We start from the raw sequence: 22,826 nt of genomic DNA on the forward strand, positions 1-22,826 counted from the left end.
GCAGTTTCTGGTCATTAACATGCCTTTCGGCCTCTATCAATACCAACGCTTGCCATTCGGGGTTGTCAGCACCCCTGCTCTCTTTCAGCGATTCTTGGAACAATTATTGCTCCCTGTCCCTGGGTGTATAAATTACATGGAAGACATTGTTGTCACTGGCTCCACCACTGAAGAACATATTCAGAACCTCCGCACACTTTTTCATGACTTACAGACTGCCGGTCTTAAGTGTAATCTTCAGAAATCACAATTTTTTCAGGCATCTATCACGTATTTGGGGTTTCAACTCTCTCGGGATGGTATTCGTCCACTTCAGCAAACTGTTGCTGCAATCGATGCCCTTCCTTGCCCTACATCTTTTAAGGAACTGCAGGCCTTCTTGGGGAAAACAGCATACTATCACAAGTTTTTACCTCCTGCTGCTTCGGTGGCTCAGCCATTGCATCGCCTGTTGCATAAAAATGTGCCTTTTCACTGGTCCGCATCATGCGAAGCAGCTTTCCAGAAATTGAAGACTATGCTGAAACAGGCCCCGTGCCTAGCTACTTATCGACCTGGCCAACATTTTGTTCTTACCACAGATGCCTCTCAATACGGGGTTGGTGCAGTTCTTGCGCACCGTTTTTCTGACGGCTCTGAACAACCCATTGCTTATGCCTCCAAAACGCTCACGGATGCCCAACAAAAGTATTCTCAAATTGAAAAAGAAGCTTTGGCCATTATTTATGCTCTTCATAAGTTTGGTGTTTTTCTCTATGGATCCAAATTTCATCTTGTTACGGATCACAAACCCCTTGTTTCCTTGTTTCATCCATCAACGTCACTTCCCAACAAGGCTGCACACCACCTCCAGTGTTGGGCTCTTTACTTCTCTCATTTCAATTATGAGGTTCATTTCCGTCCGACGGCTCAACATGCAAATACTGATGCACTGTCTCGCCTTCCCATGGGTCCTGATCTGGCATTCGATAGGGATGAACTTTTTTGTTTCCACCTGGATGTTGCCTAGCAGCGGATTGTGGACGGATTCCCCATCACCGGGAACCGGCTGGCGGGTGATACGGTTTCTGACCCTACCCTCTCCCGGGTTTTATGCTGTATTCAGAAGGGTTGGCCAGATCGCCCGTCCGCTAAGACTTCTCATCCGTTGCGGAAGTACTACGCTTTGCGCTACTGCCTCATGGCTAGGGATGGTGTTATCCACCTTACCACCGACAATGCTTCACTTCATGTTGTGGTATCTGCATCTTTGCGTGCTTCGGTCTTGCGCCGCCTTCACCACAGGCACTGGGGTGTCTCTCACACAAAATCTCTGGTGCGCCGTCATGTGTACTGGCCTAGCATCGACTCTGAAATAGCACACATGGTTGCTGCCTGCGGCCCTTGTGCGTTACAGGCAACCGCCCCGAAGTCATCTTTGTCACCGTGGCCTTCGCCTGAGACGCCCTGGTAGCACATTCATGCTGACTTGGCGGGACCTTTTTTAGGTACTTATTGGCTATTCGTAATTGACGCCTACTCTAACTTTCCTTTCATTGTCCGTTGCACGTCGCCTACCACTGCGGCAACCACAAATGCTCTCGCCCGCATTTTTTCTTTGGAAGGCCTTCCCTCTACTCTTGTTACTGATAATGGTCTGCAATTTGCAGATTTTTGTGCTCGTCACAGCATCATGCATGTCACGGCCTCTCCGTTCCATCCACAATGAAATGGTGAGGCTGAACAACTGGTTTGCACATTTGAGGCTCAGATGAGGAAACTCCGGACTTCTTCTGCTGCTGATGATGCACTTCTTCAATTTCTGGCTTCTTACTGTTTCACCCCCATGGGTGACCACAGCCCGGCTGAGCTATTACATGGCCGATAGCCCCGCACACTACTTCATCTTCTGCGGCCTTCTACCTCATGGCCGCGGGTGACTTCGCTTGGCCGGTTCACCACCGCCGACCTTGTATGGGTACGGGGATATGGCAGGCGGCCAAAATGGAGTCTGGGCCGCATCTTACAACACCGTGGCCGACACCTGTATGAAATCCAGATGGACACGGGTGTTGCAGTGCATCATTCGGACCAGCTCCGGCCTCGTGTGCTGGCAACGCCTGTTCTGAATGCCGCTACACCAGCTTTGGCTCTACCTGATGCTCGGCGGGATCTTGGCATCTCTCATTACTCACAACGCAGCCCTCTCACTGTCATCTCTGTGCCAGTACAAGAACGGATGCCACCAGGAAACGTGCCCATGCAGGAACTGGATGCCCATCATCTGTCGGAGCAACTCTACTCACCTCCTTCTCCTACGGACGCCGACCCGTCACCCATGTCTCCTGTTATGTCAACGGGACTTGCCGCAACAGGCAGATTGGTGCACGGGGGCTCAGCATATTCGACCCTTACATCTCCTGCCATCTCGACCCGTTATCATCGGGGACACTTCCGTCCGTATGGGAAGCCTCCTCCTCAAGACTTTACAGCCAGTGAAACAACGCCTATGGACGTTAGCAATCTACAGGCCACCTCCATCAAGAGCAGTGCAAAAATTTCAAAGGGTCGAAAAGCGTTGTGACTCGCCGATCATTCAAAGTGCTGTCACGCAATTATGCGCATCCACTACATGCGGCACTGTCTGCCAGCCATGCAGTAGCCGCGCCACCTAAGTGGCCAGCCAGCCAGTGGCCGCTAGACTTGGAGTCAGTGTTCATTAGAATGTGACTGTGTTCACATGTCTTGCTTTGTCAACTAGCTCAGTGACTTACATGTGTTGTGTCGTTTTGAAATATATGTGTTCAACTTGACGTTATAACAGCCTACTGTTGTCAATTTCTAGAATTATTTCAAAAGAAACAATTGGAAATGTAACAGCTGCTGTTGTGAATGGCTGAACCAATGTGTAATTGCATTATTGTAATTTTGTGTGTGTACTCAGATTTTGCAGTTTTCTGTAATTTTGCTACAAATATGTCATGTTTTCTGAGTGAGCAAGGCATTTTGGAAGCTCAAGAGGAAGAATTTAATGATTCTGGATCAGAGGGAGAAATATCTGAGTGGAAATAGTCTGAAAGATTCATGTTCAGGTAAACTGCAGTCTGCTACAACTTTTCGTCACTAATATGATACACACTGCTGCTGAATTTACAATTTAGCTTTGCTTCATTTGTTTTAATCTCATCCTTTTTTACAGAGAAATCTCATGAGAAATCAGAATCCAACACAGATTTCTAAGATTTGTTTGGAGAGGAGGAGACAATTTACTGGCAAAACAAGCCTGAAATAAACAAACTAGTATCACCTTGATTGCAACATTCCTCTCTGCATGCGAGAATACTTGAGACTTTTCCATACAAAAGTGAATTCTATTCATAATTTTTCAATAACTCAGTTTGCACTTTTTTGTAACGATTTGGGTTGATATGGGAGGAAGAGACTAAACAGCGAGGTCATTAGTCTCATCGGATTAGGGAAGGATGGGAGAGGAAGTCGGCCATGCCCTTTCTAAGGAACCATCCTGGCACTTGCCTGAAGTGACTTAGGGAAATCACAGAAAACCTAAATCAGGATGGCTGGATGTGGGATTGAACAGTTGTCCTCCAGAATGTGAGTCCAGTGGGCTAACCACTGTGCCACCTTGCTCGGTTTTGTAAGGATTATTATACTCATGGATATACTGATTATTTTAAAATTTGTAATCTATCAAAGAACTAATGTAAATATGAAAAATAAACCTTGGAGCCTGGTCTTTTTTAATACTGGTATGTATTACCCTTTACGATATATCAAAAATGTGTGTGCCAGAAACACTTTAAATAATGGCATAAATAACTGGTTTTCTAGGCTCAAAATTCTTCTGAGTGCCTCAAATTCAAAGAGATTAACAGTCTACTTTTTGTTCATGTATACCTTGAGTCATTTTCATTGAGAAGAACAAGAGAAGTCATATCAAGAGAAATGTTTACAATACACATCATGACTCAGATTTGAACCTGGATCTCCTACTTATAATGAACAGTCTCCTTAGCCAGTTAGGCCTTCTAAGCACAACTTCACATGCTGGAGGCAAATATGGTGGCTTAGGTGGTAACCGAGACAGATCTTTATAAGGCGACGCTGTAGATTTGTATCATGGCCTGGCACAATTTTATATTTCACACAACATGCTTATTGCATTGTAGAGTTCACACTTCTGAATGTGTTTTACTGACATCAGTTTATGTCCTTGCTTTCTCATAATTTCTTCCCCATTGATTCCATTAACTTAATTTAAGTAAATGTGAATTAGTAAATAAATGTGTCTCACTGTGACTAAATTAGAAATCTTTAGAGCTGTCAGTAGCCTTGGGACTGGTATAATCAAACAAATTAATTTCCTATACTGATGGAATAAAGCATTGCCTTCAGAGAGGAATGCACCTGAGATATAACTGATTAAAAATTAAATAATATTTGTGGCAAAAAACTTACATTACTCAAAAAAACATGTTCTGTAACTAACTTTGGGTGATACACTAATAATACAATAACAGTGTCAAATTCCTGGTTCTGGGCAACAGAAGGAAAAAAGACTGAATAAGATGTAATAAAGACTCTACTTCTTAGTTGTAGAAAAAAGAAAAACTGAAACAGAGCTGACAGACACAAAGTTTAGTGCTTGGTCTACTTTTGTTCTTGACCTACATAAATTTGGATATTGGATATTGGATAATGAAGGACTGTTCAAAAACTGTAGTATTTGCCACTGGGACAAGTATACAGATAGAAATCCAAACGTATCCATAATATGCAGAGCCAGGAGAATAATTTACAACTGGTTAATAACAAACAGTTTAACCCTTAATATTACAAATACTGACATTATGCAATTCCAAACAAATAAAAATGACATACAGCTAACACAGGTTGAGATCAAGGAGCATACTGGATGTTGTTAGCCAACCAAATGGGTATTTAACTGAGGTGGCACCAGTATGTGCATGAGTAACTAACAAAACTTGGTCCTACCTGCTTTGCATTTAGATTTCTCTTTCATTATATTAACCATTAGAGGCACTTGCTAGCATACTTTGCTAACAAGGCAGCTAAGACTGAAAAACTATTTATTCTAGAGAAGCATACAATGAGAATATTGTGTATAGTTGACAGCCCAATATTTTGCATAAGGATCTGGGGATTCTCACACTTACATGTCAATATATTTACTCCCTAATGCTATTTGTGGCAGACAACAAGAGTGGATTTAGTATAAACTATGCTATTCAAAAACACAATACTAGAAGTAAAAATAATTTCTATATAGGTTATGTATCCCTGTCTAGTGTTTAGAATGATGTTTTGTATCTTTGTGCAAGAATACAACATGTTGCTGGTAGACATCATGCAGGAAACTGAAAATCATCAGATATTCAAAAACAATGTCAAAGAGTACCTTATTAGTCCTACTTTAATGTATCAGGATACTTAGACTCTGAGGTGTAAAGTTCACATAACTCTAATGCTTACACATAACTCTAATGCTTATATAGAACAGATTTTGACTTGGCCTGTATATTGACAGCTGATAGTGTTCTCCACAAAGTTAGTTAATTGCTTCAGTTGAAGGATTAGGTAAATACAGAATCTGAGTATTATCAAAGGGGTGCAGTGGCTTTTTTCTTCAAAGTAATGAAGCTGTTTTTCTCCCTATATAGAGTAACCTGAAAGTACTTATCATGATTACCAATGTATGTAGATTAGCACTAGTCACAATTTGCTGTTAACACACTCCATACAAGTTTCCTGCAATGACTACATCTTCGTATTAATGTATTATTTCACTTGTTATATGCCACTAAAGGCTGCAGTTCATGATGGGATTCACAGAAGACAATGGATGAGTGAATGAGAGTGAGTAAATGATCATCAAAATATAATGTCGCAGCTGTGCTCTTGCATCATGATGCAGGAAGTTTGGAGCACGTTATTGCGCATGCACCAATGGCCCATAGTGTGCAGATCAGTTTTTCACCAACCGTAAAGGAGGTTCTAATGATAGGAAACATGAGCGTGAAATTCCAGTTTGTTACTGATCAAAATAAAATGTTGACCCTTTTCAGTCCCAGAACACATCTGACAGAATATGGCTCAAAGATTGCATTGCTATGTATAGTCCTCAAGTATACACAACTGTGGGATCCATTTCATGCCAGCCTTCCGTAATGTTAATGGTGAGCCCTTCCTCACCTCCTCATGGGCTCCCATCTCTATTTTGGCTTCCAGAAAGTGGTCCATTTTCAGATCACAACCAGCCAATCACTGAAGTACATGGAGCTTGATTGTGTATAGCCTCTTTACATGGCATTGTGTTCTGTTGTGGTCAACACATTATCAAAGTTTCTTTTCTTCATCTGGATTGGCCCCAACACAGCAAAAGCCCTGAAACTGGCCTGACCAGCAATGTGCTACAGTTTATGTCACATAAGTTCACTGACATTTGAACACAAAACTGCATAGACCACATGATGATAGCCCTTTCTAATCAATGTGTATTGGTGAAGTTCAGAAGATGGAGTGGACTTTCAAGGTGCATGTGCTAAATGCATACAAAAGGTCACCAACAGAGCCTGCTGCTCTTTTATGAGTGCATGTAGTGTTATGCTGGCAGTTTTACAGATGTGCTCCATAGGTGACCTAACTGCAACATACACTACCTACTGTAGCTAGTTACCTCAGGACTTCTGCAAACTCGACCACATATCGATCACCCCCATTGACATACCCTGTGGTTGCACATTTGGGCATGAACCAGCATGGTTGCCTGCAACCATGGGAACTTGAACAGCTCTCTACTGAGGATGGCCAACTGTGCCATCACCTGAATTGACTTTGCCTTATGATACTATTTTGTAACCACCACCACTGGCCACTGACTACTGCAAGATGGCAAACATATTGGTTGTACATTCATCACCATTACCATCACTCTGCATCTTCAAGCCTCTACCAGTGTTAATAAACCACCACTCTCAATCTGGATCACAGGATTCCCACAGACCTGGACTCTTTCTGGATACTAGAGTCAATCTTCTGAGCTCTGCATCACTGCTGGCTACTGCAGAAGGCTCTGTGCTGTTGATGCCTGCAACTAATGTATAATAATTGATGCTCCCTCTGCTGAATGTTGGAATGGAGGAAGAGACATCCAAATCTGGGAAGATTTTTCTCACAACTGAGTAGGATGCCTTTAGCCATTTTTTACACCTTTGTAATATATGGCACAAATCCAGGTGTCTCCATCTGTATGTATCCCTCTTTGGGACGGGGGGATGAATATGGCATCATGGTCCTATACCAGAGATGAAGCAATAGTGCCGTGAGAGGTAATAAATGCATGCTAGACATAGGAAGCACCTTAGTTTCACAATTAACACAAAGCAATCCCCAACACACTACTGATGTGTCATATGCAAACATACCATTGACAAACCCAGTGGGATAAAGAAGTGACAGCAGAAGAGACATCTTGCTAGTTCATGCACTCCTGTGTTGTTTGTGTGCCATAGAGACCACACACGAAATGACTCTTTTGTGAAAAAATAATACTACATAACAACTCACAATTCATCAGGACAGCTGTTAGGTCTTCCAAGTCGTCCACCATTTCTCACATAATGTAGCACTTCCAGGTTTGTTCTTGCTGGATATGGCTGTTGACCAAAAGTCATTATTTCCCATGTCAGTACACCAAAAGACCAGACATCAGACTGAGTCGTGAACACACCATCCACTAAGGACTCTGGTGCCATCCACCTGAAATTTATAATTTAAGAAGATGCTCTTATATACATCATGTCAAGCAGTAAATGGTAGTTGATTACTTTATGTTTGCATGAGAAGAGCACAATGGAAATTCTGAAACGTAATGGACACTGTTAGTACAAAAATATTTTTATTTTGTTCCTTTTAAGAAATGGTAACGTACACCTGCATACAGTGTCCGTATTTTAATTCTAAAATGTGATATTTGTAGGGCTGTGAAAAATTAACATCAGAAATCCTAATTGTATGCTGATATAGTGTGATTTGTTTCAGTGCAGTAACCAACCCTATTATATGAATGTTCTTGTGTGAACAATTGGTAATCTAGTTAAAATCTATATAAAATGATCTCAACACAGGTGCAAAGATGGCACATTTGACTCATATAAAACTCTATTTAAGATATCTGGCATTCTTTCTTTATCATGTCTCTACATTGTTGGAACCCTCATATTCTTTAAAATAAATGCAACAGGTAAGGGCAGTAGATTACAAAAAAAATAAATGAATAAATAAAAATAAAATAAAATATGATAAAAAGAAGAAAAAAGAAACTATAATATTTGTGATCACGTTCTTACAGTGATACTGGATTTGTCGTCATAATACAATTCAAATAAATAGCTCAAAACTGTACACACAAAATATTTAATTATGCTTTAAGAGGATGGAGTGGTGGTCAGCTGTGGACTTCATGAAGGAACCAAGCCATTTTCCTGAAATGAGTTATGAGAACCATGGAAAAACTAAATCAGGACGGCCACACATCCTCCTGAATGTGAGGCCAATGCCTGAACAACTGCACTGCACTGAGCTTTGTACACTGTTCTTCAACATCCTGTACAAGTTCTGCAAAATAAACACAGTCTTACTCTTCACTTCTGCAAAAGTGTCAGATTTTTGCTTGGAAAGTTGAAGCAAAATCAAATCACTCAAGCATGGGTGGAACTGAAAGAAGGTCACAATCCCAACTATTCTACATTGTTGCCTTCAGTATGGATGAAACAAATGTTAAATTTTTCCATGTATAACTTTTACACCCAGGTAAAATGATAAAATAAGATAAATGGAGGAACAAATATAACAACTTCTTGCATGTACTGTCAGAAAATACCACATGGATGGTAAATGACTGCACACATTAGACATTAACGTGTCAACAGAAATAGACCAAGCATCTGTATAAAGCATATTTATGGTATCCACTGATACTCCATTTGTCTGTTCTAGACCTTATTTTAGTGCTTCATTCAGTTTTGCACAAGTCACCAGCAAATTTTAGAAATTATTATTATTTGCATATGTTTACTTTTGTGAAGTGATTCATGGACAGGTGACTTCATGTTTAATCACAGTTTTCCTATGAATTCTACAATCCGATACTAATAAAAAAAATTACTGACATTAAAAACATACAATATTGTGGAAATTATCACAAATATGAAGAAAATATTCTCTGTAGTCATATATTCACCATCCTATTACTAAAGCACTGAATCCACAAACACCTATTTGGTGACAGGAAGTAGTTTGAAATTGTCAAACAAAATATGAGTGGCATAACATAACAATACAACCAAATACTTAAATAATATTAATAACTTAGTTCATATTTTACTTGGTCAGATTAAATAATAATAAAAAGGGCACTTGAAATGATTAAAAGCTTTCATGTATGTGTTTTGATACTTACCGAACAGGCAACAGACCTTCGCCCTCTTTCCGATAATAATCGTTCTTGTATATATCTCTTGCAAGACCAAAATCACCAATTTTTACAATTCTTGTTTGAGGATCATTAGATGATACAAGGCAGTTGCGGCAAGCAAGATCTCGATGAACAAAATGCATCTCTTCTAAATATCTGCATCCCTTTGCCACGTCAACACACATGGCAATCAGGTCAAACAATGTAAGAGCATTGCTTGAATGCTAAAATAAAGATATTTGTAAGCACTTTTTGGGAACATCCATTTATGCATCACATGTGCAAAATTAAATTGGAAGTTGACAAAGCTATACAAAAATCCACAATAATATGAACAGAAATTAGTTTTCAGTGCATGTGATACATCACCAACTTTACAGGTAGCTTTATGCAATATGCTGTGCAGTGAAGGTGGCCACAAGAGTGTGACTCACATAACAAGGATAGAGATTAAGGAAGGGCCACATGAATTCAACACACTGCTACAGAAGCATTATATTGTAAACAATGGATGGAGCAGCAGCAAAATGTTTTTACTTGAGGCCCACTTTCAGGGCACCATTCTACAAAACTAGCCTTGGCAGTGGATATGGTTGGTGAGTTTCCTAATGAGAATAACACTTATTTTAAGGTTCCATATCTCAAAAAATGGTACCAACATAGAATCATGTTGTCTGCCTGTCTATATGTCTGTTAAGATTCCTTTTCTCAGGCACAGGGAGATGTATCAAATTGAAATTTACGCCACATCCTAAGGTTTACAGTTCCTTGGCAATGTGAAAAATTTAAGCATTTATGTCAGTGCAATCAAAATATGTTACATACTTCAATTGTCACAAATTCATACATCAAAACCTACAGGATACTTTCCATTGACCTAGAATTATTAAATTAGACAAGAAGCAAGATTTCACAGCACAAGTAAAGGAAAAAAAATTGAGAACTGTTAATCTGTAACTATATAACATAAGAAATACTTTTTTTGCCATTTTTTTTGTTTTGTACATCTGTCTGTCTGTTCATCTGTTAAGACCCCTTTTTCTCATGAATAGGTAAAGGTATCAAACTGAAACTTGTGTCAAATACTAAGGTCTATGGTTCCTTGACAGTGTAAATAATTTAAGATTCTAAGCCAATGCAATCAAAAGATATGGCCAAATATGTCACCTATTTTGATACTTGCAAATTCACCCACCAAAACCTAAAAATGAACTATCTGTATACATGTCAATTCTGGTGGTACAGCTGTAAAGTGTGCACCTGTAAACTGAGAGGTGGCAGGACTGAATCATGGTCAGACCACAGATTTTTCAATCTTCATTTTAACCTTGATTTCAATTCTCAATGATCTGAGGAGTTGCCAGAATCAATACGTGGTTCGGACTCCATGTTAAACTGTATGTCCCATTTCCTGGGTTGGTTAACTGGGGTAGGTTAAGGATACACAAGTTGCCAAAGCAGCGTCCAATTGAAAGACTTGCATCAGGCCACTGAGCCACATGAAATTATTATTATTATTACTATTTATATCCATAATTAAGTTTATAGGGAATGCTCAGGGTGTGAGTACTGCTAGTACTTGTCCAGCTTGCTTGTACATCAGTTCAGCATGCAAATAATTATAAAGATGGTCAACAGTAAGATGTGGTTCAGCATTAGGCATGATCCTATGACTTTTGAAGTAAAAATATGGGAGAACTAACACTGAAAAAAAATCAAGCTGTGAGAGGAAACTTTAACAGTTTAAGTTCACCATGAATCTCAATGATGGTGTCACCAGTGACTATCAGACTACTAAGAGAGGGTAGCCTTGGGACTCCAGAAATTATATGTGTAGTTATTTCACTGAAATGACAAGCATATGGTAAAGTCATTCTGGTTTCCAGAGCAGTACTTCTGATCCTTCATTGACAATAATCATGAGGGTTGTGTGGTTTATCAATTGCTAAGACATGATGTACATGTCTGATATGATGCTGTTGATAAAATTTAGATTGACTTGCTGATGAGGGAAACACTTATGAGTTTGATATTAGCTAGCTGTTACGTGAGGAAGTGCTAATTACTAGGAAGTGATGACATTATATGAGGAGTAGTCATAAAGCCTTAGAAACATAAAGTTACATGTTTAAATTATTGTTTGTCTGCTGGTGCACACTGAAATCTCTGAGACATTGTACCATAGTAAGACTCTAGAGGAGCAAAACAAAATGGCACAGCTCAATGATAAAGAAGAATCCCGTATGGTAATTTGTTTTCCACATTTAAGGGAACAATGCTGCAACAATCAATGTTGAGATGGTGGATGTGTAGGGAAACAATGCACCATTGTAGAACACAGTAGCTATGTGGTACAGATGTTTCTGACAAGGTCAAACAAATCTGAATGATGAAGGAGGAAGCAGCAGACAACCTCTCTGTGAGAAACCAGGAATTTTATGAGGTGCAGAGGCCTCAGTAGTTGAAGAGACGCCTATCACAATCAAGGTGATAGTGGGAAAAGTTAAAATTGGTCATGGTTCAATTTCAAATGATATCATGCATGACATTTTAGACATGAGAAAGACTCTCCCCACACACTGGATTCTGTGGCTGCTCACATCCATTCAAATAGTGCACCAAACTGAGGCAGCAGTGAAAATGTCAGGCCAACTCAGGTGATTTCTTTAGCTGCCTGGTCAACACAGACAAGTGCTGGGTGTATCACAACAACTCCACGACTTACAAGCACATCCCCGGCGGTAGAAACCCAATCATCATCAAGCAAGATAATGCTGTGTGTTTTTGGGACCATCATGGCATTGTGCTAACAAATCAAGCTAGTACTGTGCCAATCATCACATGAGCATATTATGAAAATTTTCTGATGAGGTTATGGAAAGCATCACAAGAAGTTGTGCAAGTGGATATTTTTGCTCTGTAACAATACCCAAGATCATTTGGCACTGAATACAATCACAGACATTGCTTCTTTGGGCTTTCAAGGTTGACTTGATACCCCATATTCTCGTAACATGGTATCCTGTGACTTATTCCTGCTTCCTCAGATGAAGAAACCATGGTATGGCAAGTGTTTCCAGAATGGCTATGAGGTGCTCTTCTAGGTGAAGCATTTCTTGAGTAGCCAAAATGCAGACTTCTACAATGAAGGTACCCACCAAATTGTCCATAGTTGGGAAAAAGGTGTCACATTGAAAGGTGAGGATATAGAGAAGTCCTAACACCATGACATATTTATATGGTTGCAGCTTGATTTTTCTCGAGATGATAATTAAAAATTTATTACTATCCCTTGCATGTGAGGTATATTAGTACAGATGGAGCTTGACCAGCAGTAACAAATGAGGTGTGATGAGAAAGAGGAAAAGAGACAGTTTTTAGGCAATCCAGGAGGTTTGCAATGTTTTACATTAAGGTATAGTTGTATAACTAAAGTTACTACACTACTGGCCATTAAAATTGCTACACCATGAAGATGACGTGCTACAGACACAAAATTTAACCAACAGGAATAAGATGCTGTGATATGCAAATTATTAGCTTTTCAGAGCATTCACACAAGGTTGGCGCCGGTGGCGACACCTACAACGTGCTGACATGAGGAAAGTTTCCAACCGATTTCTCATACAAAAACAGCAGTTGACTGGCGTTGCCTAGTGAAACATTGTGATGCCTCATGTAAGGAGGAGAAATGTGTACCATCATGTTTACAACTTTGGTAACGGTCGGATTGTAGCCTATTGCGATTGGGGTTTACCGTATTGCGACATTGCTGCTTGCTTTGGTCGAAATCCAATGACTGTTAGCAGAATATGGAATTGGTGGGTTCAGGAGGGTGATATGGAATGCCGTGCTGGATCCCAACAGCCTCATATCACTAGCAGTCGAGATGACAGGCATCTTTTTCGCATGGCTGTAACGGATCGTGCAGCCATGTATCAATCCCGGGGTCAACAAATGGGGACATTTGCAAGACAACAACCATCTGCACGAACAGTTTGATGATGTTTGCAGCAGCATGGACTATCAGCTTGGAGACCATGGCTGCGGTTACCCTTGACACGGCATCACAGACAGGAGCGCCTGCGATGGTGTACTCAACGATGAACCTGGGTGCACGAATGGCAAAACGTCATTTTTTTGGATGAATCCAGGTTCTGTTTACAGCATCATGATGGTTGCATCCGTGATTGGCGACATCGTGGTGAATGCACATTGTAAGCATGTATTCGTCATCGCCATACTGGCGTATCACCCGAAGTGATGGTATGGGGTGCCATTGGTTACACGTCTCGGTCACCTCTTGTTCGCATTGACGGCACTTTGAACAGTGGACGTTACATTTCAGACGTGTTACGACCTGTGGCTCTACCCTTCATTCAACCCCTGTGAAACCCTACATTTCAGCAGGATAATGCACGACCGTATGTTGCAGGTCCTGTACGGGCCTTTCTGGATACAGAGAATGTTCGACTGCTGCCCTGGCCAGCACATTCTCCAGATCTCTCACCAATTGGAAACGTCTGGTCAATGGTGGCCGAGCAACTGGATCATCACAATATGCCAGTCACTACTCTTGATGAACTGTGGTATCGTGTTGAAGCTGCATGGGCAGCTGTACCTGTACACTACATCCAAGCTCTGTTTGACTCAATGCCCAGGCGTATCAAGGCCGTTATTACGGCCAGAGGTGGTTGTTCTGGGTACTGATTTCTCAGAATCTATGCACCTGAATTGGGTGAAAATCTAATCACATGTCAGTTCTGGTATAATATATTTGTCCAATGAATACCTGTTCATCATCTGCATTTCTTCTTGGTGTAGCAATTTTAATGGCCAGTAGTCTAGAAGAAGGTGTGAAAATCTGAGTAAGTATGAGCTTTATTGCCAACACATGCTTGGTTGTCACAAATCCTTCGCCTCTAATGATTATATATTCTAATTTTCCATGACATTTCCTTTTTTCTGACATATTTCCATTGCTTTTCCATCTCCATGCTTCTTGCTAGGCTTTGTTTGCCTAGTACTTTTCTTACTTATTATTCTTTTCATTTTCGGCTTTTTCTAGTGCCTGCCCCATTACAATTATTATTTCTCCTTCTGCTTGCTTGCTTTTCTCCATCTGCCTCTGAATTACACTTCCACATTTTTGCTTTCCTTATCACTTAAATATTCACTGACTTCTCTGAAACACTGTTCTAATTTAAGAGTTGTGTTACTTGATCTCTCCTGCTTATTGATATCTACTGGTTTTGTCTCGTTGTGACTCTCTCAATCTAAGGTTGACAGAGACATTTTTTAATCATTACCAGTAAGTTGATAGAGACATTTTTAAATCATTGTCAGTACCTGTTTGTTCTCTCTTTTACATTTTTTAATGAACTTATGTGATGAGATATAAATCAGTTTAATGTGAATTTCACCTCTGAGAACACACTGTGTTTGAGAAAAATCAAGCTACACGATTGCAGAGTTCCACAGTAAACTGTAGGTGCTTCTACAATTGGAAGTTGGTTCATGGGTCAGCAAGAGGAAAGAGCATATCATTTGCAACAGGCCTATGCTTATTATGGTACTATGCCAATCAAACCAACTTTCATGATGATGACGCCACAACTTTGTATATGTTAACAATTGTGAAAATTTCAACATAAAGACTAAAATGAACATTATAGTAGACACACATTATTATAAAAAAATTATGAGGATTACAGAACTGTACATGATCTCGTTTCAAGTTTTTCAATTCTGTAAGGTCTAAAACCTTATAAATTACATTCATAACCTACAAACATCATGGAATGGAATCAAAAAGACTCTGGATATGTTCCTCAGATATGTCCACACCATTTGTATGCGAATCCACAAGGCATCAGTAAGGATCACTGGAGGATTGTTGCTGACAAACTATATCCTTGTAAACTTCAGTGAGTGATGTGACATGTGAATGTGGAGGCCAGGGATGCAGTGGTACTCAATATTCATCAGAGAACATTTCAACATTTTATTGGGTATTTTCCTGCAAAAATATAACTAGTGGAGTTTACTGAAAGAGGAGCAGTGTCTCGAGTTTTGAAATCTACCTGATATAGTGGCTGCTGCAGAAATTGTGCTCAATGCATAGAAATCAAGGGCGCATGTTGAATTCAATGGCAAACATGCATCACACTTGGTGGTTTGTTATGCCACTCAACAATGAAAGCAGCCTCTCTGTGGTCAGCACGATAGTAGGCAATCACTGTAGGACAAGTTGAAGTAGGCCGATCCAAAATTATTAAATTTTTACCCTCAGTATACAGCAGTTGCATTCAAATACCCATAGAGTATGATATGCTTGTGTTCTCTGAACAAAAAAAGGCTTGCACAACTGGATGCGAGTCTCCAGTCCAGATCATGGGATATATCATTGCATGTAATGCTTTTCCTGTACCTTTCACTTCATTCCTGAACCTAAGAGGTTAGAAACTTTTAAGGACAATCTGTATAGCTCCCTAATGTAGTGATTCTATGGAAACTGATACCCCAAAGGAGCCTATAGTACTTTTAATATGGGACAATGTACATGCTATTCAGTTATTTATATTATTTTGAAACAACAAAACATCATCAACTCAGTTATGGAAAACATCAGATTACTGCACTCTTCAACAAATGTGCATGAAAACAAACTAGTACCAAGGATTTAACCATAAACCACACACAACATTAAAAATAAATCTGAATCTACAATAGATATCATCTGTAAAATGGTTTAGAATATTTTAATAATATGTTTGCCATTACAACAATGACATAAAGTAAAACATTTCAGTCCACAACTTACAATATTGGATCGACTGTTCCTAAGGTAGCTCAACAGGTCACCACATTCCATTAATTCCATGATGATAAAATTAGGATCATTGTCTAAGCATACGCCCAAGAGCTGTAGAATATGATCATGCTTAAAATTGCTCATCAGTTGTGCTTCTTTCAAAAATTCTGCTTTCTCTTCTTCATTAGCTCCTTTCCGCAATGTCTGGAGCAGATTAACATTAAGGTTGTTAGATTTTAACAGAAATGATAGTAAATCATCACAGCAAAAAATTCAAAGTAATATTCCAGTACACAACTTGTAATGGTCTTCACAAAATAACAGAACATGTTGCACTGGGTGGAGTAACTTACTCATTCCCACATTACTCATGCAAAAACATTTCAGTATAGTGACTAAAGTGGATATCATCGAACAGAAAAGAATGGAAGTGAAAAGGAGAATCATAGAAATGTAAACTATGTGTTTTAAGTATCGTACTATAATAGGAAAACAGCATACATAGGCCAAAAAAATTAGCTATAGTAAGAGGAAGAAAGGTCCAAATTTTCCAAGAGTAGCAATGGAAGGAAGTGGCACTAAATTGTTACGAAAAATATGGAAAAATAACTAATTCAAGAAATGAGAAATGTGAGATACTATTTTAGGTTATGTACATACTGCAATAAATTTTCTGCATATTCACACTGTATAATTATGATTTTTTTGTCCTGGCTGTTAAAGAATGATAAATTAATAGAAAAGAGACATCTCATCTTGAGAAATTGTTGAATAGTAGCAGCATAGTTTACTGTTTCCATTCATAAACATGATGCAGTTCAGATAAAGACCTTCACCAAATGCATTTGAGATACACAGTGAAGAAGGATACTACATTCATCATGATATATGTGTAACACAAGATGTGGTCTCCTGTTGAATACATAAATTATTAAACAAGGTTTACCTTCTTCACCTCTAAAAACAAAATTAAAATAACTGCAGACACATTTGAAGTACAAACTAACTTCAAATAGAAATATCACAAAAATATTTTTGGAAAAACCCATTATTTCATTTTATTTCAAACAAAAATATTTCTTTACAAACCTTAATAGCAATTCTTGTTATAATTCCTCCTGAGTTTTCCAAGTCTTTTGCATTCCCTTCAAAAACTTCTCCAAATGCACCACTCCCCAAAAACTTTGTAAGCGTAATTTGATCTCTTCTGATATGAGGCAAAAGTGCAAGATCCTCTTCAGTTGGAATGTAATTTGCTGAATACAGAGCATTACTGTTCTGAATAAAATTCCCTCTTCGAGGTAGCTCTCTTAGGGTTGCTAGCTCAACATCAAGACGTCGATTGCTTGGATATGCTGCAGCTTGAAGATGTTTCTTTTCCTTCACTTGACGTCGCAAGACTAAAAATTAACATTTTACAAATGACTATTTAGAATAAAATAGATCAGTTGTGATCAGGTACTGGTCAAATCAGAATAAAATTTTCTAATCTCTACTGTTTTGAGAGCCAAAATAGCTAATGTGAGATAGTGTGGTCATCCACTGCCTACAGGCAGTAAATTCAAGTTCTAGTGATAAAAGGGAGAGAAGAGTTTGTGGTATGTATTTCCTGATCACCAGACTTTGTAGCAACAATTTGGATTGAATTTCAAACCTCTTCAACTGTCTTGTTACTATTCATCACAATATGAATCCATGGAATTCAGAAAAAAATAGATAAAAACAAAATAAAATAATGATATGTAATATTGTTGACAGTTATCACTGGATTTGGACATCCAGCTCAGAGGCCTCTTAGGGTTATTTAAGAGTAGTAGGATATGTGCTGTATGTGCTGGCAACACGTTTCACCTCATCTCTTCTCTCTCTCCAAAATCATCATCAACAACAATACAAATATGCTACACTCTGCACACACTTATCATAAGTATCTGCACTAAACAGTTATGCTAACAATATGTGATACACAAGCTGCCCAAATGACTTAAATTACATAAATTTGCACAATGCTGTGAATCTCAAGAATAAATACATAAACTGAATGCAAATTATTAGATGGATGTCAAGACTTACCACATACAGTTATTAATATGACAATAGCAGTAATACATAGTAAAGCCACAGGAATTGATATCCCAAGCACAAGTCCAGTATCTGGTTCATTTGCAAGCATTGCTGCCTCTGCCAAGTCAAATGGTTCACTCACTTCACTGTATTCACTCCATCCATATACATTCTTTGAACGAACACGGAATACATATCTAAAACTTGGACTAAGGTCCGAAATAATCCAATAATTGTCTGTAACCCAGAAAAGAGCACATGTCATAATAACAGCAAGAGAAGTACTAATATCAGTGAGAAGAAATAAGATACAGTGAATATTTTACATCTATTAAATAAAATTCAGCATCATCTGAATATTTGGTGTCAGTTACTTATGGATCTTTAACAATTAATTAAATGAATTAAAATTTCGTTCATTAAATTATCTTCAGCAACATAAAACATAAGTACTAGAAATTTATTCCCGCATGTACTCATCATGAGAGTGTGCCTCATTAATCTGACTGGGAGAGAATACTTGTTAAACAACCTGGGTCCATCTGGCTGTGGGTGGTGGCACTCTGTGAAGGCCCCTGCCTAATGTTACAGGTGAAACCTGATCAATGGTCTCAAAGGCAGAAGAGGAGTTTTATTTCACAATTGTAGAGAGAATGCAAGACCCTCTCAGAGAAACCCTTTCAGCATCTACTCTGAATGCTATCAATACCCCAGGTGGTAACCAATCCACCAGTGCCCACAGCAGCACCGCAAGCAGACTATCGGATTCTAAGGAGTTTCGCCTACCAAGAAAACAGAGGGAGTCAGAGACGACTGGCAAACTTTCTACCAAAGTGAAGACATACATAAGAACACTATGAATGTCAGTACAGTAATCAGAACAAGGAAACTATATGAATTAGAAAAGGTGCTTGACAAACAAAAGATCCTGATGTTGGAAATTCAAGAGACCCACATAACAGACAACAACACTATAGACTTTGGTAACTACAGGCTGTTCAGAGCAAGACAGACGGAAAAATAGGCAATGATCTCAGCTCCTGGGAATGGCCTCTGCAGCCAACAAGGGGATTCTTTGCTTAGTAAGGCAAGTGAAACCAATAAATAACAGACTGATGACAATAAGGCTCAAATGTGCTAATAAATCTTACCTGATAATCAATGCACATGCACCAGTAAACCAAGATAACAAGAGAGACAAAGAAGGAGCTGATAAGTATTGAGATGAACTAGAGAAATCCACAAGAAAAATCCCTAAAGGAGATGTTAAAGCTGTATTAGGTGATTCAAACTAACAATTAGCGAGAGAAAAGAGATTCAGAGGAATGATAGGACAGTATCCAGGACATAGGTTCACTAACAAGAATAACCAGAGACTTGTTCGAGCTATGTTACTGACACAATATGATGATAAATGCAATTAACTTACAGAATGAGATCAAGAAAACTAAGACTTGGAGGTCACCAGTCAAATCCTAAGGAGAATACCAAATCCACCACGTAGTAATCACACACAAGAACTGTAGAGAAATCATAAAGGTACAAGTCAGAAGAGCGGCAAACGTGGAATCTGAACATTATCTCATCATAATCAAAATCAGGCTGACACCAAAAAGAATGAGTAGGGAGACCACCCTGACAGCAATTTTAGATATGACAAAATTTAAAAAATCAAAGATAAAAAGTTATTGGGAGGAAGAGACAGTCATGACCTGGGAAGAATTCAAAGAGAAGGTAATCAGTAAATGAAAAGAAAAAATACCTATACTACTAATAATAATAATAATAAAACCCACACCTCTATGGTGGAATGACACATGCAATAAAGCAATTGAGAACAGGAAAACAGCATACAACAATTTGAATAGCAAAAAAACATAACTTAATCTGGCAATGTATGTAGAGGTGAGAAAGCAAACGACAAAAAGACATCAGGAGAATCAAAAGAATATGAAAAGGGTCAACTAAAGAGAATAGAAGGGGATTTCCAAGCCTATAACATGAGAGACATCTACAAGACATGTAAAACCAGATTCACAGGATACCAACCACAAAATTTTTATAGTAAAAAGGATGGAAAAGTGGCACTCAACAACAAAGAAACTGTGAGATGTTGGCTAAACACTTCAATGAACTACTGAAGTATCCTGAACCAGCTGAGGATTCCTAAGGAGCAAAGAGACCAAGAAAAATTATAAGTTGAATTCACCAGATGAACTGGAGATCAAGAGGCAAATCATGAAACTGAAAAATGGCGGAATAGCAGTGGATGATATCATAGCTAACATGCCAAGGGAAGCTGGTCAGAATACCATCAAAAATAACAAATATCATACATGGCATATGGGATACTGAAGTAATGCCAGAAGTCTGGAAGTGAGCAGTTATATACCCTCTAAATACAAATAGGGATAAGACCCGTCATAATGTAAGACACATACAACAGTACAGCCATACTGAACCAAAGTTTATTCTTCTTCCACATACAAGCAAACAAGCTGGGGAAGGCTGGGACATTTATCTGGGGTCAATTTCACATTCTAGCCAAGCATTTACATACTGTATCTTCTTTCCTTTTCATAATCAATTAATAAATAACATCAAAAGCTAACTCTATGATAAAATCTATAGGTAGCCTATTTATTCCCAAATATCACATTTCCCAACAGTTTACCACAACAAATCATACTAAAATATGTATTTTGGAGAGATCTTTAATGCAGCGAATGTTAGCTTCACTGCATGCTTAATGTTTTTGGTATTTTCATTTCTAAACTACAAATTTTTAGTGTTTTGTGCGCTCAAATTGTGGTGTTAATGAGTTCACCTGACAAAACAGTGATGTTTCCATGATGTCACAGATCTTATGTTGTGACTGACTAACATGAGCAACCCCAGCAACAGCTATGGCAATTTACACATCGTATCTGTCATATTTATAGTAGTATATTACAAGAATATGCATTTTAAGTGGTGATGCACACACAACCACTCAGCAGAACTGTACACTGCTCTGTTAAAATTGCATGTACACCCTTGCCTGGATTTACACAGCTTTCATTCTTGACCCACGTTTACACCTGGCCTGGAGGCACCAAGTTACTGCACTTTCATCGTAACCACATGTTCCATATATTTACCTGATAAATTGCACACTGAATTCATATTCTGTTGCCTTCAAGCTTGTGGTATGCTGCTGTAATTCGCAAGAGTGTATAACTCACTAAACTCATGCATAATACACTCACAAAAATAAACGTGCTGATAATGCAACATTACCCACAGTCCGAAAGCAAGGAAACTAAAGTAACGGGACACACTTCACATACACAGGGTATATTACATGTGCATTTTCTGCTAATCATTTGTGAGAGTTGCTAGGTGGTAATACTTATGTTACCTTTGTCTAGCATACTCTGGTGAGACTCTGAAAACTTATTCCAATGTGGATACCATAGTCAATGGTAGAAACAAAAAAAAACTGTCTAAAACACAACCAAAATGTTAATACTAAATGATGATTAATGACAAAATTAAGCATAACAGAGATACAGACTTGATAGTCAAGTTTCAGCAACTCTGTTCATTCTCTTTTGCTGTAAAGAGTGGAACGTGAAAATTATGTGCAGGTTGGTAGGATATCCTTAGGCTGAAACACCAGAGCCTTTGGGATACCCATAAGAGATGTACTCCAATGAAGCCAGGCCCCCAAACCTCTGCTACACATAGCTAAGTGGCATTTCAAGACTCATCCTTAAGATTAGCAACTACCTGCTTGAAAAACATTGCTTGATATTACATATATACAGTTCCAAAAACATCGACCGACATTAATTAAATCCATGTGGCTAAATATGAGAAATGTGTTCTGAATATTGAAATTCTGTAATACGTTAATGAGAAACTTTTTTAATATTTTGGTGTGGCTCTGCCCTAGAGCCCTTAATTACAAACTGCACCTGGTTGAGAACATAGACACAAACATAGAAATAATACATATATTAATACAAGTAGTTGCTGACAATAAGTAAGAACACAATATGAGAGTGAGTGCTTACTGCACAGCCCTAATAGACATAGCAATGGATGTTGTGCCATGTGCACAAGTCATGTAGCACACCACGGCAAGGCTCTGGTGGCCAGCCTGTGCAGATGATGATGGTGGAATATTCGAAGTGTAGTGCACCCGTGGCCTGGTGCTGTGACACATATCCAGGTATTATGCACAGGATTATAGAACTCCTCCACCCTTGGGGAAAGGACACTTCACCGTCAGTGGCAGCTGAAGGATACTCCAGTTTGTAACCAGTGAGTAGCGGAGAAAGTGGCATGGCTGTGGACATGCGCAGTGACTGCTCCCCTGTATAATACCACAAGAGAGGACTAGTAACAAGGGTGCTGGTCACATACCAATGTCCAATTTCACAATGTGGTGGAACTGTGCCGATTGTGAAG

The 22,826-nt window shown here is 39.0% G+C and overlaps 1 protein-coding gene across 1 annotated transcript in view; it reads right to left on the reverse strand.

Annotated features, from left to right (window-relative positions):
• LOC124555608 (proto-oncogene tyrosine-protein kinase ROS) overlaps positions 1-22,826 on the reverse strand; it is a 565,849-nt gene that overhangs the window by 41,505 nt on the left and 501,518 nt on the right. The window contains exons 31-35 of the mRNA XM_047129578.1: positions 18,381-18,608; positions 17,397-17,707; positions 16,317-16,511; positions 9,479-9,717; positions 7,585-7,776 (exon numbers count right to left, since the gene is read on the reverse strand). Of these exons, the coding sequence (XP_046985534.1) occupies positions 7,585-7,776; positions 9,479-9,717; positions 16,317-16,511; positions 17,397-17,707; positions 18,381-18,608 (1,165 nt within the window). The remainder of the gene's footprint in view (positions 1-7,584; positions 7,777-9,478; positions 9,718-16,316; positions 16,512-17,396; positions 17,708-18,380; positions 18,609-22,826) is intronic.

Source organism: Schistocerca americana, chromosome X (genome assembly GCF_021461395.2).
Source record: "Schistocerca americana isolate TAMUIC-IGC-003095 chromosome X, iqSchAmer2.1, whole genome shotgun sequence".
In the NCBI taxonomy this organism is placed as follows: Eukaryota; Metazoa; Arthropoda; class Insecta; order Orthoptera; family Acrididae; genus Schistocerca; species Schistocerca americana.